At 47.1% G+C, this 26,273-nt stretch overlaps 1 protein-coding gene across 4 annotated transcripts in view; it reads left to right on the top strand.

Moving 5' to 3' along the window:
• The window catches only part of Tep1 (telomerase associated protein 1), a 49,757-nt gene extending 25,878 nt beyond the window's left edge, over positions 1-23,879 (top strand). For all 4 annotated transcript variants that reach the window (XM_029469133.1, XM_021181922.2, XM_029469135.1 and 1 more), the window contains 38 exons: positions 654-812; positions 1,419-1,595; positions 1,833-1,953; positions 2,880-3,004; positions 3,249-3,362; positions 3,453-3,570; positions 3,694-3,888; positions 3,992-4,167; positions 4,242-4,398; positions 4,536-4,715; positions 5,150-5,242; positions 6,408-6,540; positions 6,698-6,848; positions 7,074-7,207; positions 7,360-7,448; positions 7,721-7,835; positions 8,959-9,199; positions 9,381-9,498; positions 10,323-10,447; positions 10,552-10,651; positions 10,860-11,015; positions 11,156-11,368; positions 11,557-11,710; positions 11,816-12,028; positions 13,646-13,809; positions 14,156-14,269; positions 15,910-16,017; positions 17,535-17,667; positions 17,849-17,925; positions 18,006-18,135; positions 18,477-18,613; positions 18,743-18,867; positions 20,614-20,757; positions 20,904-21,000; positions 22,667-22,772; positions 22,879-23,096; positions 23,219-23,323; positions 23,538-23,879. In XM_029469133.1, the coding sequence (XP_029324993.1) occupies positions 654-812; positions 1,419-1,595; positions 1,833-1,953; positions 2,880-3,004; positions 3,249-3,362; positions 3,453-3,570; positions 3,694-3,888; positions 3,992-4,167; positions 4,242-4,398; positions 4,536-4,715; positions 5,150-5,242; positions 6,408-6,540; positions 6,698-6,848; positions 7,074-7,207; positions 7,360-7,448; positions 7,721-7,835; positions 8,959-9,199; positions 9,381-9,498; positions 10,323-10,447; positions 10,552-10,651; positions 10,860-11,015; positions 11,156-11,368; positions 11,557-11,710; positions 11,816-12,028; positions 13,646-13,809; positions 14,156-14,269; positions 15,910-16,017; positions 17,535-17,667; positions 17,849-17,925; positions 18,006-18,135; positions 18,477-18,613; positions 18,743-18,867; positions 20,614-20,757; positions 20,904-21,000; positions 22,667-22,772; positions 22,879-23,096; positions 23,219-23,323; positions 23,538-23,660 (5,338 nt within the window). In that variant the 3' untranslated portion in view covers positions 23,661-23,879. The remainder of the gene's footprint in view (positions 1-653; positions 813-1,418; positions 1,596-1,832; positions 1,954-2,879; positions 3,005-3,248; positions 3,363-3,452; positions 3,571-3,693; positions 3,889-3,991; positions 4,168-4,241; positions 4,399-4,535; positions 4,716-5,149; positions 5,243-6,407; positions 6,541-6,697; positions 6,849-7,073; positions 7,208-7,359; positions 7,449-7,720; positions 7,836-8,958; positions 9,200-9,380; positions 9,499-10,322; positions 10,448-10,551; positions 10,652-10,859; positions 11,016-11,155; positions 11,369-11,556; positions 11,711-11,815; positions 12,029-13,645; positions 13,810-14,155; positions 14,270-15,909; positions 16,018-17,534; positions 17,668-17,848; positions 17,926-18,005; positions 18,136-18,476; positions 18,614-18,742; positions 18,868-20,613; positions 20,758-20,903; positions 21,001-22,666; positions 22,773-22,878; positions 23,097-23,218; positions 23,324-23,537) is intronic.
• Positions 23,880-26,273: the final 2,394 nt, after the last annotated feature.

Genomic DNA, 26,273 nt, shown 5'->3' with positions numbered 1-26,273 from the left:
TGCCTTTATTCCCTTGAGCAGCAGTAGCAGGCAGAGATCAGCCTGGTCTACATAGTAAGTTCCAGGCTAGTGTGAGCATCCATGTGAGCATGTGGGTGATGGAAACCTTCCTTGGGAAGAGCTGCAGGTGCGTTTGAACCTTCATGTTTGTTTCCTCTCCTCAAGTTTTCTTTGGATGTCACCCACACTCTTCAACTCATATTGGGAAGCCTCAAGCAATGGGGAGCTATTGTAGTTTGTACAGAGCTGATCGCACAGAACAGGGAAGTGTAACTTTAGCTCAGACCAGTTTTCTAACAGGGATCTCAAGGTCACCATGCACAGAGAGTGGGAGGGCCTGGGCTGGTGACGTCCTTCATCCCCAGTGTTTTGTAGTCTTATTTTCCAGTACACTTTCCTGGCTTATGGTTATCCTTTTTGTCTGGCTAGTCTTTTTGAGATGGGTCTCATTATATGGTCCGGGCTCACCTCTACTTGTGATTGCCCCTAGCTCAGGTTGAGAACTGTGACCATGACATATCAGGTCTGCTCTACGGCTGTCTTCCTGAGGGGAGCCGCTGAACTGGGCAGGCGTGTCTTTGCTGCCTGTTTCTCTTGGGATGCCTTCCTGGTTCTGATCTCCAATATTCTGTTTTCATCATGCTTTTTCTTAGATTCATTGCCGAACATGGAGCCTGTCGTCTCCTGGAACATGTGGGACAACTAGATAAACTATTCAAGATCCCCCCACCCCCAGGAAAAACACAGGCACCGTCTCTCCGGCCGCTGGAGGAGAACATCCCTGGTCCCTTGGGTCCTATTTCCCAGCATGGGTCAGTCTAGGTTGTGTGACTTGGTGAACTGGGAGGGTTGCCATCAGAACCTGGAGAAATCCTGTGCCTGCCATTCTTTCTGCTAGGGGCAATTGCTATTGGTCTGTGTACTGAGGTATTTGTTCTCCTCCCCAGGCAGGGGCTTCCTGGGAACTGTCAGACTGTGAACCTATTCCTTGCTTTACTAGAGAAAAAAAAAAATGTCTGTATGTAGGGAGGAGAGCAAGCTCCACATCGATATAGCCACGGCTTAGGCAAAAGGTTTAGGGCACAGTCTCTGGCTTTTCACACGGGGCTTGCTTGATTGTTTTAATTTCTTAAAGATATAAGATATAGTTAAGAATAAGGTTAAGGTTTGCCTCAAAGCATTGCATTGATCGAATAGTAACTTTTTAATATGATTTTTTTTTTTTTTAAGAAAGAGGCACATAAGAAGTGGGGCTCAAATCTCAGGTTTCTGTAATTAGTCCCACAGCTAGGATATTATCTGGACGCTGGTAAGACACCCTTCTGGCTATAGGGTTTATGTCAAGTGCAGAAGGATCATTGCACCTATAACTATGGACTTGAGATGGGGACTGAGCCCGACCCTCCACTTGCCCCCAGATGGTGCAACATCCGGCTTTTCATTTCATCCACTTTCCGTGACATGCACGGGGAGCGAGATTTGCTGATGAGATCTGTTCTGCCGGCACTGCAGGCCCGAGTGTTCCCCCACCGCATCAGTCTTCACGCCATTGACCTGCGCTGGGGTATCACAGAGGAAGAGACCCGCAGGAACAGGTGCAGGGCCACAGGGAAGAGGGGATAGGTCGGGGGTGAGAGATTTGAGTGGCGGAACTCGAGGGACCAGGATCAAGACTACAAGAATAAATGAGGGTGAGGGCGGGCCTTTTAGATATCAACAGAAACTTTATCCCCACTTTGCCCAGTGTGATTCAGGGCCCCGCCGCCTCTGTATTAGTATTGCTTGAAACTGCCCCCAGTGACTCCTTCCTGTTCCTGTAATCATGCCTACAGACAACTGGAAGTATGCCTTGGGGAGGTGGAGAACTCACAGCTGTTCGTGGGGATTCTGGGCTCCCGCTATGGCTACATTCCCCCCAACTATGATCTGCCTGATCATCCCCACTTTCACTGGGTAAGGCAGACAAGGTTGGAGGAACTGGGGAAGAAACAGGGGTTGGAAAAAGCCCCTTGACAGGAGTCCTGGGATGATGCCCCAGCAGGTCCTTGAGTCTTGATGTGAATCGCTGGCAGATAACTCTACCAGATGTACCTAGATGAAGCAGTTCCTTGGAGAGGGGTTTCTTCCCTGCCTTCTCAGAGGGTTGAAAGTTAATCTGCTCAGCTTTTGTCATCAGTTGGATGGTTTAGGTAAAAGGATCAGGAGTTGCAGGCCAGCCTGGGCAACGAAGTGACATTGTTTCAGAATATAATGCAAAAAGTCATCTGGCTCCTGCTTTTAATTGTTTTAATGGTTTTCACTGGGGAGTGAAAGGCAGAAGGCTCTCTGTGAGTTTGAGGTTATCCTAGTTTGCATAGTAAGTTCCAGGCCGTCCAAGTCATACAGTAAGAGCCCCCCACCTACACACACACACAAAAGGGTCTGGGAATATAATTTGGTGGTAGATTACTTGCCTACTACAAGTATGGTTCCAAATCCAATCTTCAACACTAAGGAAAAAGTTGTATTTTAAAATACCCAGTACTGGGCTGGAGAGATGGCTCAGCAGTTAAGAGCACCGACTGCTCTTCCGAAGGTCCTGAGTTCAAGTCCCAGCAACCACATGGTGGCTCACAACCACCCATAATGAGATCTGATGCCCTCTTCTGGTATGTCTGAAGACAGCTACAGTGTACTTAGATATAATAATAAATAAATAAAAAATACCCAGTACCTGTTAATCATTTGCTAATGGTTAGCTGGTAACTATATTTTACCGTCTGTGTCTGGGGGGAGGACACAAGATTACTGAGATAAGGGTGATCTCGGGCATCTGAAGGCTTCCAGAGATGGGCTGATGCTTGGGACTGACCCTGCCTCTGTCTTCCCTCTCCATGCAGACCCAGGAGTACCCTTCAGGGCGCTCCGTGACAGAGATGGAGGTGATGCAATTCCTGAACCGTGGCCAACGCTTTCAGCCCTCGGCCCAAGCTCTCATCTACTTCCGAGATCCTGATTTCCTTAGGTACCTCCTGTTGCTACCGGGTTAAAATGTCCTCCACTGAAAGCCAGACAGGTCCCGTCCTCAACCCCCAGCATTCAGTGCTGAAAGAGAAACAGGCCTCAGATCCGTTTTTTCCAATCCGACTCTAGTACAAAATTTCAGGGGGGCAGAGCCTTATCTCCTGGCTGAGGAGAGGAGTCGGAGGGTCTGAGTCTGGCCCTGCCCCTGAGTCTGGCCCCGCCTCCGGGGTGTCTTTTGTGGTCAGCTCTGTGCCAGATACCTGGAAACCTGACTTTATTTCTGAGTCAGAAGAAGCTGCACATCGGGTCTCAGAGCTGAAGAGATATCTACACGAACAGAAAGAGGTTACCTGTCGCAGGTGAGCTGCCGGAGGTGGAGGCACCTCTCCGTTAGAGGCGTGGTGCAGGGAGCCAGGCTTACTCTGGGTTGGGTTATGTTTTCCCTATAGCTACTCCTGTGAATGGGGAGGTGTAGCAGCTGGCCGGCCCTATACTGGGGGCCTGGAGGAGTTTGGACAGTTGGTTCTCCAGGATGTGTGGAGCATGATCCAGAAGCAGCACCTGCAGGTGAGCGGGGGTGCGGACAGAGAGGGACGGGCTTGGTAGTCCTGGGTGGGAGCAAGTTGGTGGGTTTTAGGCCAAGAGGTTCCAAGAAACATGGAGATATAATCAGCGCTCTGTGACCCTCAGCCTGGGGCCCAGTTGGAGCAGCCAGCATCCATCTCAGAAGATGATTTGATTCAGACCAGCTTTCAGCAGCTGAAGACCCCACCGAGTCCTGCACGGCTACGCCTTCTTCAGGATACAGTGAAGCAGCTGATGCTGCCCCATGGGAGGCTGAGCCTAGTGACTGGGCAGGCAGGACAGGGAAAGACTGCCTTTCTGGTATGAACCTTGGACAGCAGGAAGAGCTTTGGGGCTAAGGAGGTAGAGCCGGGAGATTATGCACATACTGAAATGCAAATATGGTTCTGTTTGCCCCATGCAGGCATCCCTTGTGTCTGCCCTGAAGGTCCCTGACCAGCCCAATGAGCCCCCGTTCGTTTTCTTCCACTTTGCAGCAGCCCGCCCTGACCAGTGTCTTGCTCTCAACCTCCTCAGACGCCTCTGTACCCATCTGCGTCAAAAACTGGGAGAGCTGAGTGCCCTCCCCAGCACTTACAGGTGTGTACCTCAAGATTAGCCAGCTGTGTTGCCGTCGGCTTCCCTACCTCTGACCCTGGCCTCTTCACACATAGAGGCCTGGTGTGGGAGCTGCAGCAGAAGTTGCTCCTCAAATTCGCTCAGTCGCTGCGGCCTGCTCAGACGTTGGTCCTTATCATCGATGGGGCAGATAAATTGGTGGATCGTAACGGACAGCTGATTTCAGACTGGATCCCCAAGTCTCTTCCGCGGGTGAGTGTGAGGCCAGGCTGAGACAGGAGGAGGGTTGGAGAGAAGGGTGCCATGGTGGGTGATCGGGACAGGGACCTCTCTAATGCTGTTCTTTTTTCCCCCTCTACCTTTCTGTTCCCTTCGTGCAAATGTCACAGCGAGTACACCTGGTGCTGAGTGTGTCCAGTGACTCAGGCCTGGGTGAGACCCTTCAGCAAAGTCAGGGTGCTTATGTGGTGGCCTTGGGCTCTTTGGTCCCATCTTCAAGGGCTCAGCTTGTGAGAGAAGAACTAGCACTGTATGGGAAGCGACTGGAGGAGTCACCTTTTAACAACCAGGTTGGACCCAGACCAGGGCTCATGGAGATGTGGTGTGCACCAGGGAGTCATGAGGGTGCAGCTGCTGAGGCTACTAGCTGCCATCCTAGCACCGCCTTTTGGTTGTCTCCAGACCTTTCTAGCAGGGGAAGTTGTTCATTAGATAGCACTGATGTTTCACAAGACCATCCAGACTTTTCCATGGTGATCCATCTCCCTAGGGAGGATGAGTAGAATTATGGCCAAGGAATGCTAGGCTGAGGCGTGGAAGCTTTCCTGACAGGATCTAGCTGGGATGTAGGAGCGGGATATGCATTTTGAGGTGATGTAACATGCCCACCCTTTAATTAGACTCTCAGGGGTGTAGGCACTTGACAGTTGGTGCTGTCACAGACCCAGCTGTGGTAGGCTTCCCTAATCTCCTGAATAATGCTGAATCCTCCACATCTGACCAGATGCGACTGCTGCTGGCAAAGCAGGGTTCAAGCCTGCCATTGTACCTGCACCTTGTCACTGACTACCTGAGGCTTTTCACACTGTATGAACAGGTTAGTTCTATTTCCCATTGCTGGTGGCCCTTTTTGGTTCCATCCCTCATCCCAGCCTGTCTTAGTTGCCTTTCTTTTGTTAAGATAAAATACCCTGACACAAGCTGCCTGCCTTGGAAGGAAGGCTTCATTTGGCTTTGACTCACGGTTGTAGTTTACAGTCTGTTGTTGCAGGGTTGTTAAAGTGGCAGGAGCTTGGAGCAACTGGTCACACTGCACCTGCAAGAAAGAAAGAGCTATAGATGCCGTGCTCAACACAGTTCTAATGTGCAGGATATCAGCCAAGGGAATGATGCCACCCATAGTGAATAGGTCTTTTAACCCCAAGTTCCCAGGACACGAGCAGATTGAAACCTGATTCTTGACTAAAATATTACACAAGTATTCCCTACCCAAGTTTTTGATACAGTACTGTTGCTCTCTGAAACTTCTGGTATAATGTTTTCTTAGTTTTATTTTCTATTGTGACAGAAACACTGACAAAGCCTACTTAAGGGTGTAAGCATTTCTTGCTCACAGTTCACGAGTATAGGTCATCCTGGTGAGGAAGCCAAGAGGAGCTTGAATCAGGAACCAGAGGATGAATGCATGTTGCTGCTCAGCTTCCTTACTTTAAAAATATCATTAAATCTATTCATTTTATATTATGTGTGAGTGTTCAACATACACACACACACACACTTTGTATATGCTTGGTGCCCATGGAGGTCAAAAGAGGGCATTAGATCCTCAGGAACTGGAGTTACAGATTGTTGTAAGTCTATCATGTGGGTCTGGGAGTTAAACCCGAGTCCTCTGCAAGAGCAACAAGTGCTCTTCACTGCTGAGTCATCTCTCCAGCCCCTCAGCTTTCCTTGTAGTCCAAGATTCATCCAGGGAGTGATGCTACCCAAAATGAGTAGGGTTTCCTCAAGATAATTCCCCAAGGCATGGCCAGCAGCCTATCTTTAAGGTGGTTGGAAATTAACACTACCTGTCACGGCATTTTTCATCTTTTGCTGTCTTTGGTCACCCTTTCCCTCTTTCCTGTTTTTTTTTTTTTTTTTTTTAACCTCTTCATTCCTTCCTACTGTAGTTCTTGCTACTCCATCCTCTCTTGTACTGCCAGAGTCACCTGTCTGCCTCCTCCCGCCCCAGACAAAGTGTTCTCTTCTTTCACTGCCAGGTGTCTGAGAGACTTCGAACCCTGCCCGCCACTCTCCCACTGCTCTTGCAGCACATCCTGAGCACCTTGGAGCAAGAGCATGGCCATGATGTCCTTCCTCGGGCTTTGACTGCCCTTGAGGTCACACGAAGTGGTCAGTGATCGGGGAAGGGTTGGAGGCTGAGGGCTCAGCTATTGGCTAACCTTAGTTCATCTGGGATATTAGCCAGAGATGCCGGGAGGGGTCATGTATAATGGAGATTGGCTGGCTCCCTGTGTGGTTTGGGCTGCCAGAGGGTTTGCATTTTCAGGTCTGACTGTGGACCAGCTACATGCAATCCTGAGCACATGGCTGATCTTGCCCAAGGAGACTAAGAGCTGGGAAGAAGCGCTGGCTGCCAGTCACAGTGGAAACCCTTACCCCTTGTGTCCGTTTGCCTACCTTGTCCAGAGTCTACGCAGGTAATGCTGCCCCAGCTGAGCTCTCTCCCATTAGGACATCCTAAGGTTCTTTCTTCATCCCACCCGTCCTTTGGTAAAGCCCCACACTTGCCTCCCAGGTCCTGAATGCTACTCTTCCAGTTTCCATTCTGCAATGGGAATGTTGGCACATTGCTGTGCCAGCGTGTTCACTGACTGGCTCTGTTTCTCCTCCCTTACTCTTCTCCCCTCTTCTCTTGAGGACAGTTTACTAGGGGAGGGCCCAGTGGAGCGCCCTGGTGCCCGTCTCTGCCTCTCTGATGGGCCCCTGAGGACAACAGTTAAACGTCGCTATGGGAAAAGGCTGGGGCTAGAGAAGACTGCGCATGTCCTCATTGCAGGTGATTACAGCCTGAGTCAGCCTGGGCAGGAGTATGAGGCGTGGATCTGGAGGTCAAGACCATACACTGGCCACTGGGTAGATAACTCTGCTGCAGCTTAAGAGCTTGGATATGCTGCAGTGAGAAGCCCTTCTCAATGTCTGTTCTTGCAGCTCACCTCTGGAAGATGTGTGATCCCGATGCCTCGGGCACCTTCCGAAGTTGCCCTCCTGAGGCCCTGAAAGATTTACCTTACCACCTGGTGAGTCCCGGCTGCTCTTATTTTCCTTAGTCCAATCTAAGAACGGTCTGCTTGGACCGATTTAGATTGCTCTTCCCTTTCCCACCAACCCCACCTGTGTCATTTAGCCCCTTACATACTCCCTCTACCTTTGACTTTTCCCGCTGTCCTCTCTCCGGTTCTTTTCCCAGGTCCTGGGTGTAAGTCCCAGATGCACAGGCATGGTCGAACACTAGCCTCTTCCTCCTCACCAGCCCTTTACATTCCTAATGAATCCAATCTGCTCTCCCCAGCTCCAGAGCGGGAACCATGGCCTCCTTGCCGAGTTTCTTACCAATCTCCATGTGGTTGCTGCATATCTGGAAGTGGGTCTAGTCCCCGACCTCTTGGAGGCTCATGTGCTCTATGGTGAGAAAAGTCATTGGAGTCGAGCCTTTTTTTTTTTTGAGATATGGGATACCCTGCCCAAGCGGAGGTGTAAACAACAGCTACATTTCCATTCCAACCTCAAACTGCCCCATATGTAAGCAAATAATTCTTAGGAAACCCCTCTGCTTAGACCTCTTCACTAGACTTTCTCAGTTTATACTGTACAGTAAATTATCTAGGAGGTTTGTTAAAATTTCAGATTCTAAGATTACAAGATTTTACTTCCCTAGGTCCTCAGTGGAACCCAAGGCTTTGTGTTCTGAATAGGTGTGTTTCTGATGTGAAGTTTAGAGGGTGATACTCCCTCAGAGACTTACAAAGTTAAATACACCATATAATCATACTTGGTGCTGAAGTTAATGGAGTCTAGGCGGGATTCCTAGTGAGACTGTGTTTTCTGACCCCCCACTCCCTTGGTATATGTGTGTGTTTGTGTGTATGTGTGAGCGTGTGTATACGGATGTTTGTGTGGTTTTGGAGGAATGTGTATATGTTTGTGTAAGGGTGTATATGTGTGTGTATGTGTGTTTTTGTATGAGTGTGCATACATTTGTGTGAGTGTGTGTATGTGTGTTTTTGTATGTGTGTGTATATGTATGTGTATGTGGTATGTGTATGTGTGTTTGTGAGTCTCTGTGTGTAAATAGGGCACACAGTCACCTACAGAGGCCAGAGGAGCTGTTAATTGTCTGTTGCTCTCCACCTTACTCCATTGAGAAAAGGTCTCTTACTGAATCTGGCGCTCACTGGTTTTTGGTTAGGCTGATGACCAGCAAGCTCCAGTGGTTCTCCTGTCTGCTGGCCCCACCCCACACCAGCACTGGGGTTACAGGTGCATGCGGCCACACCTGGCTATTTGTTTGTTTGTTTGTTTTTCGAGACAGGGTTTCTCTGTGTAGCCCTGACTGTCCTGGAACTCAGAAATCTGCCTGCCTCTGCCTCCCAACGCTGGAATCAAAGGTTGTGCTCCACCACTGCCCGGCTCCCACCTGGCTTTTTATGTAGCTGCCGGGGATCTGAACTCAGGGCCCCCCTACTTGTGCAGCAAACTCTCCAACCCACTGAGTCATCTCCTCCGCTACAGTCTCTCTCTCTCTTTTAGCTTCTTCAAAGCCTGAAGCCAACCAGAAGCTCCCGGAGGCAGATGTTGCTGTTTTCCATACCTTCCTGAGGCAACAGGCTTCACTCCTTACCCAGTATCCTTTGCTCCTGCTCCAGCAGGCAGCTAGCCAGCCTGAAGAATCACCTGTTTGCTGCCAGGCCCCCCTGCTCACCCAGCGATGGCACAACCAGTTCACACTGAAATGGATTAATAAACCCCAGACCTTGAAGAGTCAGCAAAGGTAAGACCCTTGAGCCTAGCTGTGGTAAACCTTTCAGAGCCGCGGCCCTTTAGAGAAAAAGGCAGAACAGACTAGAACTACTGTGGAGAGAGGAGGGTGCAGACAGGATGCAGAACTTGGTTCTCACTGGCTTTCTTGCCCTCACTTCCTCTTTCTCCCTATTTTTTTTCTCCCTCTGTAGCTTGTCTCTGACAATGTCCTCATCCCCAACTGCTGTGGCCTTCTCCCCGAATGGGCAAAGAGCAGCTGTGGGGACCGCCAGTGGGACAATTTACCTGTTGAACTTGAGAACCTGGCAGGTATGACGATGAAGGCAAGACAGAGTGACTCTCAGAAAACCCTCACGTACTACCCTGAAGGTCTAGTCAAGCCAAGCCCATCCTTAATACCCTGGTTGATTCGGCAACTTCATTCAACTCATATCAAATTAGACATCTTAGTCAAAGGCTCATTCAGCAGCTGGGTATGACAGTTCACACTTGTCATCCCAGTCTCAGGGAGACAGTATCGGGAAGACTGTGAGCTCAAAGCCAGCTCGGACTCTATTAAGTATAAGGTCAACTGGGACTGCATAGAGCAAAATGAAACTCAAGCAGCAGACGTGACTGTGCACCACTACTGTGCGGCTTCCATTTAAGTCATGTGACTTAGTATTTTGAGGAACAGGGCTGAGAACCAGGATCCAGTTGTTCACATCATAACATCTATGAGAGTTGTGTAGATACAAGAGAACTTTGGCTGGAGAAAGGCCTTACACGGGGAGCCTTAACAAAGACACAGGCGAGAGTGGTTCTGTAAGTGGCTGTGAGTGATTGCAGCAGTGGATAATACCAGACTGGAGAGAGCCACAGCTTTCTCTTCTGACTCAAACCACCCCATTGCCCCCATGCACATGCATGCATGTCACACCCTTTCCCTAGAGCCCCGAAAATCTGTGGTATGGGGTCTTGGAGTGAGAAAGGGTCACCGTGCCTTGATTATGAGGTACCCTTGGGCCTGTATTTGGGCTGGGAATGTAGACAGCCGAGGACTTAACCCCTTTTTATGGCTGGGGCCTGCAATGGGTTGGATTTGGAGGACTAAGGGAGTCACCTGAGCCACACTTCCCAACTGGCCGTTTCAGGAGGAGAAGGCTCTGCTGAGTGGCTGTGACGGGATTTCCTCTTTTGCGTTCCTTTCGGACACTGCTCTTTTCCTTACTACCTTCGACGGGCGCCTAGAGCTTTGGGACCTGCAACATGGTTGTTGGTAAGACCTTCCATGACTGAGTGAGAAGCCCTGAGAGAAATGAGTGAGGAGGGAGCCTATTTGCCAGATGACCCCAGAACCATGACTTTGTCTTCCTGGGGCAGGGTGTTTCAGACCAAGGCCCACCAGTACCAAATCACTGGCTGCTGCCTGAGCCCAGACCGCCGCCTGCTGGCCACTGTGTGTTTGGGAGGATACCTAAAGGTAACAAAAAGTGACCCTCAACCATGAGCCAAAAACTGATTTTGTTGCTCCATGTGGCATGACTGCCTGTCCTGGGGAAGACTTGCTGAGTCAGGGGACCAGATAAGATAACCGCCAGGAGCTCCAGGGCTGAGAGGCCATTTGTGTCCAGCACCCTGGTTTCTCCTTTTTTTTTTTTTTTTTTTTTTTTTTTTTTTGTCTTTTCCAGCTGTGGGACACAGTCCGGGGACAGCTGGCTTTCCAGTACACCCATCCAAAGTCTCTCAACTGTGTTGCCTTCCACCCAGAGGGGCAGGTGGTAGCCACAGGCAGCTGGGCTGGCAGCATTACCTTCTTCCAGGCAGATGGACTCAAAGTCATCAAGGTAATAAGGCCCTGTGTAGGCTCTCCAGAAGAACACACAGGACTGTGGTGAAAGTGGAGAACGACAGCTATATTCCATGTCGTTTTGATCCCATACTGAGAATAGGCTCTGTTGTTTTTAATCTTTGTACCCACATATAGGAACTAGGGGCCCCAGGACCCTCTGTCTGTAGTCTGGCATTCAACGCACCTGGGAAAATTGTGGCTGTGGGCCGGATAGATGGGACAGTGGAGCTGTGGGCCTGGCAAGAGGGTGCCCGGCTGGCGGCCTTCCCTGCACAGTGTGGCTGTGTCTCTGCTGTTCTTTTCTTGCATGCTGGAGACCGGTTCCTGACGGCTGGAGATGATGGCAAGGTGAGTTTCCAGAGGGTCTGTGGGTTCTGGGACAGAGTAGCAAAAGTAGGGATGTGTTCAGGTTGTGCTGGGGGCCTTTACTGAGGATCCTGGAGGAGTTTGGATGGTCAGAGAGAAGTCTTTTGAAGGAAGATGTCATGGGGAGGGGAGGGGCGGGGTAGTACCTTTAAACTTTTCTTGCATCCTAGGCTCAGTTATGGTCAGGATTTCTTGGCCGGCCCAGGGGTTGCCTGGGCTCTCTTCCTCTTTCTCCTGCACTCTCTGTGGCTCTCAACCCAGACGGTGACCAGGTGGCTGTTGGGTACCGAGAAGATGGCATTAACATCTACAAGATTTCTTCAGGTACCAGAAGGGAAGTAGATGGGTTTACATCCTTGGAAAGAAGGTTGCTGCTGCCTTATTTCCTTCTCCAGATGTCTTTCTTTCACATATGCTTCCATTTTCTAGGTTCCCAGGGACCTCAGCATCAAGAGCTAAATGTGGCAGTGTCTGCACTGGTGTGGCTGAGCCCTAGTGTTTTGGTGAGTGGTGCAGAAGATGGATCCCTGCATGGTTGGATGCTCAAGGGAGACTCTCTTCATTCCCTGTGGCTGTTGTCGAGATACCAGAAGCCTGTGCTGGGACTGGCTGCCTCCCAGGAACTCTTGGCTGCTGCCTCAGGTAACACAGGGCAGGTTATTGAATCATGTCTTTGAATATGCTTGGGTCACCCCGCAATTAATTTATAACTGGAATTCTGCATGCCTATCAAAATCCATTCACATACAGTGTTTACTTACAACCTTTAAATGCTTTTGAATGTGTTCTGCTGAAGAGTCAGGTTTTTACGAAGCTGGGGCTTCTTAAAAGAATTGCCTGTGCTTTGTTCCTCTGGGGTTTTAATGTACTGGAGGGGATCTATTCAAGAAGCCTTGAGCATTTGGCTTCTTGCTGTCTTGCTCTTTTGCTAGAAATCTGCCTTTGTACTAGGGAGGGCTTGATCTCACTTTCTCCAGGAAATTTAAAGGTTTTAAACCTGTTTATTATATTATATTATTATTATTATTAGTTTAGATTTCTGTCCCACACAGAGAATCTATGCAAGTTCTTGCCCCATATTGGGTGTCAATTATTAATGTAATTTTAAAAGAATGACAGTTTTTTTCTAACCCTAACTCCCAAGTCATTGAGACAGAGACTATATATATATATATATTTGTTTGTTTGTTGAGACAGGGTTTCTCTATGTAGCCCTGGCTGTCCTGGAACTCACTCTGGCCTTGAACTCAGAAATCCACCTGCCTCTGCCTCCCTAGCGCTGGGATTAAAGGTGAGCACCACCATTGCTTGGTGAGACAGAGACTATATTTTTATATTATATGCTTACAACACATAGCTGAGTTATTAATGTGCTCTAAACCTCTAACCTCATCTGGCTGCCTCCTAGCCAAAGCGCCCATGATACTTGCAGTTTAGTATTATTCTAGCTCTCTCTGCTTCAGATGTTTTTTCCCAAGCTGCTTCTCACACTCTCTCCTCATGGCTTGCTTCTCTTCTCCTCCTCCTCTCCTTCCTCGTCTGCCTTCTCTCTCTGTGTCTCTGTCTATGTGTCTCTGTGTGTTTCTCTCTCCCTTCTCCCCTGGCTGGGAGAAGTCCAGCCCTATTCTCTCTTCTGCTCAGCTATTGGCTAATCAGCTTAATTGACAAGTCAGAGAATAAATGAGGAGCAATGTTTACACAAACTTGAAACTGGAGAGATTTGGAATAAACATTACAATGCTATGTCTGGATTGCAACTGTATATGGGCAATCAGAGAAGTCAGCATTTGAATAACACAAGGATAATCTTTACACAGTGCCCAAAAGCATATGGCTACAGTTTTCCTCTTGCACAATTACTCTAGGCTGTTTCTAGGGGGAGGAGGAAGACGGTACTAGTCCTCTGAAAGCAGAGGTTTGGTTTTCATTGATTGTGAGGTGAAAGTGATTGAGGCCTTGAGAAAATGCCTCTGCCACAGCTGCTGGAGAAGTGTGGTGGGCAGTTATACACTCGGAGCCACACTTGACTGAGTTCCGCCATGCAGAAGCTGGGTATAGGGCGCTCCCATGCTGTGGGCTTATGTAGTGACTGACCCTTGCCCAGGGCCTCTGCCCGTTCTGGTGATTCACTGTCCCACTTCCCTGGAGCTTTACTGGGGTGGGCCATGGACTCTGCTCCCGTGGTTTCCTCTGACTCCTAGGCCAATCTTGCTTCTGCTTTCAGAAGGCACTTGCTTCCCTTTCTGTTCACTGATACAGAGGACTTCACTGTGAGACTGTGGCCCAGACAACTGCTGATACAGCCACATGTGCATGCGGTAGAATTGCCCTGTTGTGCTGAACTCCGGGGACACGAGGGGCCAGTGTGCTGCTGTAGCTTCAGCCCTGATGGAGGCATCTTGGCCACAGCTGGCAGGGATCGGGTGAGAAGGATGCAGAAGATGCAACCCCATGGCCCCACAGCCTGTCTGGTCCTAGATTCCTGAATGGTCTATTTCCCATTGCTTCCTTGAACTTTTTAATCCGCCAGAGCTGCAGGCAGGTCTTCCTGCATGCTTTATACTTTCTCTCTTCTTTAAAACTTCCTGCTTGAAACCTGGTGTGGTGGCACCTACCTTAATCTCAGTACTCAGGAGATCAGAGAGATCATTAGTCCAGGGCCAGCTTAGACCTCATGAGACATTGTCAGAGACAGACAACCCCTATCTGAAATGGCTTTGGTATTCTTACAGTCTGTGTTCTGAAGGAGCCCTGTCCTTACCTTCCCAGAATCTCCTCTGCTGGGACGTGAAGATAGCCCAAGCCCCTCTCCTGATTCACACTTTCTCATCCTGTCATCGTGACTGGATCACTGGCTGTGCATGGACCAAAGACAACATCCTGGTGAGTGAAGGGATGGGAAAGAGTAGGCAGGGCCCAGCAAGTATCCTGAGGGAAAACAATAATCTCCGCCTCAAACATTTTCTAGCATCTATTAATGATGGTCATGCTAACCTTTGCTGGGCATGTACATAGTCTACGTTAGGATTGGCAAAAGCTCAATCATATTATCGCCACAGTTAATCTTTACTATATCCTGTAAAGTAGACCCTACCTTTAGATCTCCTTCCCAGAGAAGAAAATTGACCCCAGAAAAGCATTTTCAAGGTCATGCCAGGGATAAAGTTGAGCTAATCAGCGTTCTTTTTATTTAAATTCCTTACACTTTTGTGTGCATCTGTGCATGCGTGCAGATGGATGTCCCTTTGTGTCATGGTATGTACATGGAAGTCAAAAGACAACTTGCAGTAAGTAGTCAGTGCTCCCTTTGTACCTAAGGTTTCTAGGGACTGAACTCAGGTTGTCAGGCTTGGTGGCAAGCAGCTTTACCCACCGAGCCATCCTACCATCCCAGAGCCAAGAAATGTTCTGATGAGAAAGCCCCTCTGCCCTTTTGCTGGTGGATACTGAACCCAAGGCCTTGCATATACTAGGCAGGTGCTGTGCCCTCTAACCATTCCTCTAGCCCAGTGCTTGTTAGCCTTCCTAATGCTTTATTTAACCCTTTAATACAGTTCTTCATGTTGTAGTGACCCACAACCATAAAATTATTTTTGTTGCTACATCATAACTATAATTTTGCTACTGTTATGAATCATAATGTAAATGTCTGATATATAGGCTATCTGATATGTAACCCCATGAAAGGGTTGTTTGACCCCTCAAGGGGTCATGACCCACAGAGAACCACTGCTCTAGAGCATGCTGTTTTGTTTTTGTTTTTGTTTTTTTTTTTTAAAGGCTTGGTTTAAAAAAAAAAAGAATTATTTGTGCGCTGGAGAGATGGCTCAGTGGTTAAGAGCACTGAGTGCTCTTCTGAGTTCAAATCCCAGCAACCACATGGTGGCTCACAACTGTCTGTAATGAGATCTGATGCCCTCTTCTGGTGTGTCTGAAGACAGCAACAGTGTATTCATATACATAAAATAAATACATCTTTAAAATTCATTCTTTAAAAAAAATATTTATATGTCTTTGTGGGTTTGTGCATGTGAGTGCTATCCCTGTGGAGGCCAGAAGAGAATGGTGGATCCCCTGAAACTGGAGTTACAGGCCATTGTCAGCTACCTGATCTGGGGTTTGAGGAGCAAATTCATGTCTGCTCGAACAGGACAATTTTGCAATGGTAGCCATTTCTAGACCCAAAGCCCATGTTCCCAACAGGATGCAGTACTGCCTCTGTAGCTTTGGAATATCTGAGGGTAAAAGATGTCGCTGTGATTTATTTGCTCCTAAGTCGTAAAACTAATCTCAGATTATTTTCTCAGGGCTTGTGGTGTATATTTTCCATATGTAAAGTTCTTAAGTTGTTTTTTAAAAAGATATGAGAAAGGTCCCAAGCATGGTGCTGTACCTCTTTAATCCTAGAATAGTGCGTTCAGGCCAACCAGTGCCTCACAGTGAGTGAGACCCTGTCTCAAATCCACACAAACAAAATGTGAGAGGAATGTCGATGATCTTGTTCTTCTCCCTTGTGACTGCAGGTCTCCTGCTCGAGTGATGGCTCTGTGGGACTCTGGAACCCAGAGGCAGGGCAGCAACTTGGCCAGTTCTCAGGTCACCAGAGTGCCGTGAGTGCCGTGGTTGCTGTGGTAAGGCTATGGACTTCACCAGTGTTCTATGGGAGGGCCAGGAGGATCTGGGAGACTGGATGCATTGGGTATCTAATCTCGGTGGCAAATAGTACGATTGTGGTACTTGGGACTGGGTTCCAGTGTTGGGCCTTATGGTGCGTGTGCTGGGTGGCACATAAAAGCACATCCTCTTGGTGTTATGAATTTCTGGCAAGATTTTCCGAGCCACTCAACTCCACAGTTCTGCATCCCTCACCCTTTTACATCTTCCAAGTCCCCGTTGTTTACCTTCCCCTCTCTGGAGGGAGCAGAGGTCTTACCCATGTATTTTCTAAGTTCTCGATGTCTTAATCAGGAATTAAATCAAAGCATACACAGAATGAGCTGGCAAGATGGGTCAGCATTAAGAACACTTTCAGAAGACCTAAGTTCAATTCCCAACATCATGTGTGTCCAGGGAGACCTTGAAGACCTGAGTTCAATTCCCAGTACCATGTGTGTCCAGGAAGACCTTGAAGACCTGAGTTCAATTCCCAGTACCATGTGTGTCCAGGGAGACCTTGAAGACCTGAGTTCAATTCCCAGTACCATGTGTGTCCAGGGAGACTGGGAAGCCTCTGCCCTCCTTGGGCACCTTCACTCATGTGCACATTCCCTTTCCCAATTAAACATATTAAAAAGCACACACAGATTGTGAAAGCATAGAGGTAATTTTATTCAAAGCAAAATAATACATAAGTAAGGTATGCTGTCTCTGGGCAGTGATGGTCTATGCCTTTAATTCCAGCACTCTGGAGCAGAGGCAGGTGGAGCTCTGTGAATTTGAGGTCAGCTTGGTCTATGGAATGAGTTCCGGGACAGCCAGGGCTACACAGAGAAAACCTGTCTCAAAAAACCAACAATCAAGCAAAAAGATGTGCCCTCCTGAGTGAAGAGCCCCAGATTATTGGTTAGGGCTTCTTGTATAAGGTCTGAAAGAGGGAGGAGCTTGATTCCTAGGGTTATAAGGTCAGAGTAGATCTCTATTGTTATATACAGACTTGGATTAAGTACACTTTTTCTTGCTGCATAAGTCATTTACCACAATGTATTTTCTTTTAACTATGTGCACACCAAATAGTGATACAGATTGCTTTATTACACATGCATCCAAAACTAGTTCAGGCCAGATCAGTCCCACTACCCTCTTACTCACACAGAAGAGAGTATGACTGGATAGAACCCGTCTATGTTTGATGGAGGTTAGCGGGAAGAGAAATGTATTCCATTGTTTAAAGAGGGGAACATGTACAGCTCTGTGCAGGTGGGAGACTTGGGCTACTGACAGGTTATTTGGTGTGTTGTTTGGAGAGGGGAGTATGCTTAATGCATACAGGTCAAGGTCTCAGGCTGCCAGGAGAATTATTACAAGATAACTGTATGCACACTTCAAACTAGTGCAGTCCCAGGCTGCTAAACTATGTCCTTTGCTGCCTGTTTCATTTCCCATGTCCTGACCACTATGACTGTCCTCTGACACTGTGATCTGGGGACAGGAGGAACACATTGTATCTGTGAGCCGAGATGGGACCTTGAAAGTGTGGGACCATCAGGGTGTGGAGCTGACCAACATCCCTGCCCATTCCGGACCCATCAGCCAGTGTGCAGCTGCTCTGGAGCCCCGCCCAGGTATCAAACTGCCAGCCTTCCCCCTTCCTCCCCTTTTATTTCCTCTTCTCCCATTTCCTGTTCCTCTTTCTCAGTACTAGAGATTAAACCTAGGACTGGTGCTTGCTAGGCCAGCCCTCTATTATAGGCCTTTGACATTGGGCCTAGCCATTTCTTCTGAGTTGTTTTCCCTTCTTTTCAGGGGGACAGCCTGGATCAGAGCTTCTGGTGGTGACTGTTGGACTAGATGGAGCCACAAAGTTGTGGCATCCCCTGTTGGTGAGCTCTCTGCAAGAACTGGAGTGGGGAAGCGATAGAGAAGGTGTACAGGGCAACCTCTGAAGCCCTCTTTTTCCTAGGTGTGCCAAATACGTACTCTCCAGGGACACAGTGGCCCAGTCACAGCAGCTGCTGCTTCAGAGGCCTCAGGCCTCCTGCTGACCTCAGATGATAGCTCTGTACAGCTCTGGCAGATACCAAAGGAAGCAGGTGAGTAAGGGGGAGGTAGGGGAAGGTAGCATAAAAGAAGGTGAGTGGAGCAAGGAATACCAGGGTAACCTTATAAGTCTTTATCCCATCCACCTATCCAGTAGCCCAGATGCAGCTTGCTTGCGCTCTCGCTCTTTATTTATTTAATTATTGATTTATTTTTGAGACAGTGTCTCACTATGTAGTCTTAGCTGGCCTAGAACTTGCTATGTAGACCAGGCTGGCCTTAGACTCAGAGAGATGTACCTTCCTCTGTGTCCCTAGTACTAGGATTAAAGGAGTGCACCACTATTAAGAGATCAATGCAGAGCTCTTAATGTATTCTTTCCTTTCTTCTCCAGATGATGCATACAAACCTAGGAGTTCTGTGGCCATCACTGCAGTGGCCTGGGCACCAGATGGTTCTATGGTGGTGTCCGGAAATGAAGCCGGGGAACTGACACTGTGGCAGCAAGCCAAGGCTGTGGCTACCGCACAGGTGTCTTGGGCTATATGAATTCTGTCCACCCGTGTGCTTAATGGTGGGCTGAAGTTTGCCTGCATGTCAGAGGGGAAAGGTTTATGCTTGTCCCTCAAAAGTCCTGAACTGAACCTGCTTCCTTCCCAGGCTCCAGGCCGCATCAGTCACCTGATCTGGTACTCGGCAAATTCATTCTTTGTTCTCAGTGCTAATGAAAACATCAGCGAGTGGCAAGTGGCACTGAGGAAAGGTTCAACGTCCACCAGTTCCAGGTGAAGCGAGGCGGCGGCTGCTGCACATGGCAAGCCACACACACCTAGCATTTCGTTAGGATCTGTCTGTGTCTGCTTTTGGGCGAGGATGTGAGAGGATGTCAGCTGCTGCTGGCTTTATTGGTTGTTTTCCAATTGCATTTATTGATCTCTGTGTATATGTGACAAGGAATTGGGGCAGCAAAGTCATTTTGCGTTATACTACTTTATTTGTGATAGTACCCATGGAACTGAGTAGTCTGAGGGAGGTTAGCCAAAGTAGTGCCTTTAGAGCCCTCACCTGTGTATTCTGAGGTCAGAGAACAATTTGAGGGAATTGGCTCACCTACCAGCATGTGGGTGGTTCTGGGGATCAAAGGTTTTTGTTTTTTGTTTTGTTTTGTTTTTTAACATTTATTTATTTATGAGTACAATGTAGGTATCTTCATACATACCAGAAGAGGGCATCAGATCCCATGACAGATGGTCGTGAGCTACCATGTGGTTGCTGGGAATTGAACTCAGGACCTCTGGAAGAGCAGTCAGTGTTCTTAACCTCTGAGCCATCTCTCCATGAATAATTCTTAAATGCCAATTGGTGACAAGTTCTGGGCCAGACAGTGTAGTATCAATGAATTGTTTTTATTTATTTGTTTTGTTTTTGTTTTTCAAGACAGAGTTTCTGGGTACTCCTAGATATCCTGGAAATTGCTTTGTAGATCAGGCTGGAATCAAACTCAGAGATCCACCTGCTTCTGCCTCCTAAATGCTGGGATGAAAAGCATGTGCCAGCCACCTCCTGGCTTTATGGACCAAGCCAGCTCAGTCAGTCAGCAGGGTCTCTAGGGAGGGAGGAAGGATTCAAAGAAAAAAACAATTAGACAACATTATAAAATGATTCTAGCCAGTGCTGAAGCTGTGGCGGCTTTGGGGGTTTTTGTTTTATTTTTGTTTTTGTTTTTTTCCAGTCTGCTTTATATCATTCTAGGTACATAAAAAGAATAGAGTCAGTTCAGTTCTTTTTTTTTTTTTTTTTTTTTTTTTTTTTGGTTTTTTGAGACAGGGTTTCTCTGTNTTTTTTTTTTTTTTTTTTGGTTTTTTGAGACAGGGTTTCTCTGTATAGCCCTGACTGTCCTGGAACTCACTTTGTAGACCAGGCTGGCCTCGAACTCAGAAATCCACCTGTCTCTACCTCCCAAGTGCTGGGATTAAAGGTGTGCGCCACCACGCCCAGCTAGAGTCAGTTCTTAAATTTAAAAAAAAAAAAAAAAGTAGTCAAGGCAATAAACAAAGTTCCTTGGTCACTGTGTCTAGGGGCTTATCAGGATGATGGTGCGGTTTACATGTTGAGTTTCCTGGCCTAAATGGCACTGCCATTATGGAGTTGTGCTGAGGTCTGGAGACCACTAAGATCTGGGGTCCTGTTGCACAAGGAAGCATCCACAGAACTTATTGATGGAAGCAAAAGACAGCAATGTTAGAGAGTCTCCTTTTGAGCAAGTAAGGGAGAATGATGGAAGATGTTTCGATAAGAAAGACGGGTGTTGGGAATAAAGCTCAGTGCTAGAGTGCTTGTCTTAATCCTGCCAGAGGCTCTGGGTCTGATCCCAGTACAAGAGCAAACAAGCATGCACACAGATGGTTAGGAGCAGGATATCGGGGCAGGGCAGTCCTGTGCTTTATCCTTCATTCATGAGAAGTCTTGAGAGTCTGAAAGGTTAGCTTAAGAAGTATCCTTCTCTGTTTTTTGTGTCTTCTTCACTACAGCCTTCATCTGAAGAGAGCTCTGCAGGAGGACTGGGGAGTCTTGACAGGTCTGGGTCTGGCCCCTGATGGCCAGTCTCTCATCTTGATGAAAGAGGATGTGGAATTACTACAGATGAAGCCTGGGTCTATTCCATCTTCTATCTGGTAAGATCTAAAATGCTTTTTCCTCTTGTGTTGAAAAGAAGAAAAGAGGTTTGTGGTTACCTCAAGACTGAGCCAGACTCAGGGTAAAGCACTGGGGTCTTGAAGAGAGGCAGTCCTGGCTCAGTCTCTTACTTTCTTATAAACAGCAGGAGGTATGGAGTACATTCTTCAATACTGTGCACCAGCAAGGAGTACGGCTTGTTCTACCTGCAGCAGGGGGACTCCAGATTACTTTCTATATTGGTGAGTTCTGTTTGGATGTGTTACAACAGCCATCTGTGCAGAGCCAATGCACAGATTTAAACCTTGGAATCCACCATGGAGTGTAAGGCGAGTGAGGGAAAGGCAGGTGGCTCCAATGCTCTCATCTCCCTTCCCTAGAGCAACTCTTCTTTAAGTCTTTGGATGCTAAGTTTCCATGTAAGATTTCATTGTGCAAAACAGAGTTGTATAATTTTTTTAAAGTCAGACACCTAGGAGGTCTTTCTCTCCTTTGTTCTCCCTCTCTCTTTCATTCTTTCTCTCTCTTTCCTTCCTTCCTTCCTTCCTTCCTTCCTTCCTTCCTTCCTTCCAGTTTTGAGACAAGGGCTCATTATATAGCCATGACTGACCTGGAGCTCACTGACGTCTGCTTGCCTCTACTTCCTGAGTGCTAAGAGATGAGTGACACTGTGCTTGGCTCTTTTACATCTTAATTTTTTTCCGTGTGTGTGTGTGTGTGTTTGGGGGCACTTGTAAGCCATAGTATGTTTGTGGAAGTTAGAAGACAACTTGGTGAGGTTGGTTCTCTCCTACTGTGTGGGTTCTAGAGATCAAACTCAGTTGTGAGACTTGCTGGCAATTGCTCCTACCTGCTGAGCCATCTCCTCTCCAGGCTTTCTGTGCAGCCCTTGCTGTCAGGCCTGTCTCCTAGTTTTCTTAATTGTGATTTTTTTCTGGGGGGGGGGGTCTGTCAGTATTAGCATTTTTTTTTTTTAAGATTTATTTATTTATTACATGTAAGTACACTGTAGCTGTCTTCAGACACTCCAGAAGAGGGCGCCAGATCTCGTTACGGATGGTTGTGAGCCACCATGTGGTTGCTGGGATTTGAACTCTGGACCTTCGGAAGAGCAGTCGGGTGCTCTTACCCACTGAGCCATCTCACCAGCCCCGAGTATTAGCATTTTAAGGTCAAGGGCTACCCCGTGTCTTTGTCATGGTGCAGGTACCTCACGGATGCTTTATGCTTAACTGTTTGGGATTCTGTCAGAGCTAGATTTCATTCCCAAGATTCCTAAGGTCTCTTGTTCCTGGAAAGTTTAAGAAATCCTAATCTGATACCTACTAAAGTTACCTACAAAGTCTGTCTAGAAAGCAGTGATTCTGTTCCTAAATATATACTTAAGTGAAAGATGTATACATAGTCACCAAATGCCAGGTCCAGACACGTCCGTGTCAGCCTAAATTCAACATAGCCCAACCTGGACTTGCAATTCTCAGTATGTAACTGCATGGCAGAAGAAAGCAGAACATGATAAATAGGCAAATACAGACATGTCCTTCTGCAAAGGAAGCCAGACACAAACATGTCCACACTACAGAGATCTCACTGATGTGGAGTTTGTAATAAGTGGAGACACTTAAATCTGCTGCCAGCTTTCGGGCTCTCCTACCAACTGGGACTGGGCATGAGAACAACATCAAGAACTGTTCCACATCTCCACCTGGGGCACTGCATGGGTAGATCTTACATGCATTCATTTGATGCATGTATTTTATTTGTAGGTGTGGTGGGTTTTAGTTTTTTGTCTTTTGTTTTTGTGTAATATTAATATTTTGTGATATATATCCTGACTGTCTTAGAGCTTTGATAGTGGAGTTGTGTCATGAACTAAACAAAGTTACCTCTCTACCTATCCCTTCACAGGAGCAAAAGGAGTCAGGGGAGTTTGAAGAGATCCTGGACTTCAATCTGAACTTAAATAATCCTAATGGGTCCCCAGTATCAATTACTCAGGCCAAACCTGAGTCTGGTTAGTGGGAGCAGAAGGGCCAGAGTGCTCTTTCTGGGGTGGCTTAGGGGAGGCTTGTGGGTCCTCAAGGCTTGAGCCCTGGCTAACTCTGCTCTTAAAATGGCAGAATCATCCCTTTTGTGTGCCACCTCTGATGGGATGCTGTGGAACTTATCTGAATGTACCCCAGAGGGAGAATGGATCGTAGATAACATTTGGCAGAAAAAAGCAAAAAAACCTAAAACTCCGACTCTGGAGACAGAGTTGTCCCCGCACTCAGAGTTGGATTTCTCCATGGATTGCTGGATTGATCCCACAAATTTAAAGGCACAGCAGTGTAAAAAGGTGAGCTTGGAGGGAGGGGTCATAGAGGGAGGCGGTTCTAAATCTGACTCAGCAGCAGCCTTTGCTGCTTCAGTAAGTGAAAGGTCTCCCTGAGAACTCATGTTGCTCCCTTCCTTTCCGAGATCCACTTGGGCTCTGTCACAGCCCTCCATGTGCTTCCGGGATTGCTGGTGACAGCTTCGAAGGACAGAGATGTTAAGCTGTGGGAGAGACCCAGTATGCAGCTGGTAAGTGTGGGTCTCTGTGTGCACACATGCACACAAGCAGAGAAAGGGCTAGTGCAAGAAAATGAATGCAGGCTAAGGCGTGGCAACAAAATGAAAGTTGTTTTTCTCAGTCTCTCTTGGTGTGGCCTGTTTCTAAGATATTGATTTGAGAGAAAGATAACAAGGAGACTTCAGGCCTGTAGGTTCACTTCCCCCGTTTCTGTTCCTGTTTCAGCTGGGCTTGTTCCGATGTGAAGGGCCAGTGAGCTGTCTGGAACCTTGGATGGAGCCCAGCTCTCCCCTGCAGCTTGCTGTGGGAGACACACAAGGAAACTTGTATTTTCTATCTTGGGAATGAAGATGCAGTACTCAGGACAAAGATGATGTCAACAGATGCTGCTAGCCTGAAGACACCTGTGTCTATATTCTTAGTAAGATTATAAAACTAAAATGTTGAGAGATCTAGAGTGTATGCCCGATGGTGTTCGCTAGTGATTTTAGATCAATGGGGAGGGGTCTGGATATTCCTTTCTAATTAAACATCTAAGAAGAACTGCAAGAACATGAGCGTCTTTAATACACAGATTCTATTCCTGTGTCCCTTTCTGGCCTAAGTTCTAAGGTCCATTCTTGTCAGAAGGAAGGAAGACTATTGGTGACCAGTACTTAGTTTGAAGAGACCTGAGGGATTCTCGTTTGGTCAAGAAAGGACACAAGAGCGAGTTAAAGTCAGTAGACGTGCAAGCATTTAGGAAAAAATGGATAGACCTAGGACTGTGCTGGGTTCCTGTCACAGACTCAGCCCTCTCCCCAGAACTAACTGGCCAGATTGGGAAGCCCAGGCACCAAAGGCAGAATGAGTCTTGCAAGCATTCATTGATAGACTAATTGGCACTCTTACAGAGATCACAAACCTATTTCTCCCTCAAATTGAAGTTCATGGAGCTGAGAGATAGATCTGTCATTAAGAGCACTGGTCACTCTTACAGAGAACTGGGTTTTGATTCTTAGTGCCTACATGGTAGCTTACAACTTGCTGTAACTCCAGTTCCAGGAAACCCATTGCCCTCTTCTGGCCTCCATAGGTAATGCTCACATGTGGTACACAGACATACAGCCAAAACACTCATATACATAAAAGAAAAATAAATCTCATAAAGTGTTCTTTAAAAAGAAGTCAGCCCATGATGGTTCATAATCCCATAATTCAGAGGCAGGGGCATTTGGGAGGTAGAATTTGAATTCGAGGCCAGCCTGGTCTATAGGGGGAGTTTCAGGATAGCCAGGACTATATAGTGAAACCTTATCTTGAAGAACAAAGGAAGGAAAAATGAAACTAAAATGAAGTTGATAGAGCTTACAACATGTGGACAAGTAGAGTAATCATGCCATGGATTTACATCATTGCTTACTTACAAAGTTCTGGCCTTGAACTCACAGTGCTCTTACCTGCTGAGCCATCTCACCAGCCCTCAATTAATGTTTCAATTAACAGTATTATTAACTAAAATCTAGACACTGTATCTTGACAGTTTGAAAGCCCAGCAATTGTTAGGTTTTATTTATTTCCTGATGTAGTCAAATTGACAACCAAGAATAATCCTCACAGCTAGACAAGCACCCTACCGACTGGGCTACATCCCCAGCTGAGGGAACAAGCTTTCTACTCTCTATAAGGATGAAGTTAGCAGTGCTTCTCACATTCCTTTCCAGGGTTAGGAAGTGGTTTTCCATTCCTCTTGGAAATCTGTTACGAGATGGATGTCACATTTAGCCCCAATGCCTTTTCTTCATGAGATGACCCTATGAGTTGTCTCCCCCACTGTTTGATTTCATGGTGGACCAACCTTGCATTCTTGTGATCTCACTTAGTCATGGCATGCAATCCTTTTTATATGTGGTTAGATGGACCTTTAGTCAATATTTTGTTGATTGTTACAATTAGTCTTAAGGGATACTGGACTAAGTTTTTATTATGGTGACTGTTATCTGGTTTGGGTTTATGTTATTCTATAGAATGAGTTGCAAGGTATTCCCTTCTCTTGTACTCTTTAGAAAAGTTTATAACACCTACATCAGTTCTTACGTTTTTTTAAAGTTACTTTTACTTATGTGTCGATGTCTCTGTGTGTATGAGGGTGCCTTGAAGGTCAGAAGACAGTGTTGGACCTGGAGCTAGCGGTACGGAAAATTGAGAGCTACCTGAGATGGGTGCTGGGAACCAAATTCTAGTCCTGTGGAGAGCAGCGCACTGTAGTAACCACTGGACCACTTCTCTAGCCAGTTTTACTAGTGGTATAGTACTTAAGAGAGTAAGTAGGTTTAGCTAGATCCTTATCAGTGAAGCCATTTATGCAAACATGAACATCTGTTTTAAGGCAAAGAGTATGCAGTTTTTTGACAGTTGATGATTAGGATATCTCGTAGAACTGGTATAATTAAGAGGATTTTGATGGGGAAAGTGAATCTTTTGAGCCTGTATTCTGTCTACAGTAACATTTAACAGACACCAATTTGCAGGGGAAAAGTGAATTTAACAGGGGAAAGCATTAGCCCTCATTAGTGTCCTTCAGTGGAGAAGCTATATACTGTGAGAGAATAGAATCCAGAGTAACCTGTCACTACAGTGGGATACAGAGGTCCTTCTTGGAAATGAAGACAATCCTGATAGCAGAAGAAATAAGTGATTGAGGGCTAAGGAGATGGCTTAGCAGTTATGAGCACATACTGCTCTTTTTTTTTTTTTTTNGATGGTTGTGAGCCACCATGTGGTTGCTGGGATTTGAACTCTGAACCTTCGGAAGAGCAGTCGGGTGCTCTTACCCACTGAGCCATCTCTCCAGCCCCACATACTGCTCTTGCAGAGGACCTGTAATCAAAATTCTCTAGAGAAATAACAGAACAGAGAATGAACACACACGCACACCCCACCACCCACCACCCCACATTTTAAGGAAATTTAGAAGGGCTT

Source organism: Mus caroli, chromosome 14 (assembly GCF_900094665.2).
Source record: "Mus caroli chromosome 14, CAROLI_EIJ_v1.1, whole genome shotgun sequence".
NCBI classification, from domain to species: domain Eukaryota; kingdom Metazoa; phylum Chordata; class Mammalia; order Rodentia; family Muridae; genus Mus; species Mus caroli.
Note: the sequence above shows the minus strand (reverse complement) of the source record. Positions and strands in the feature narration are given on the sequence as shown.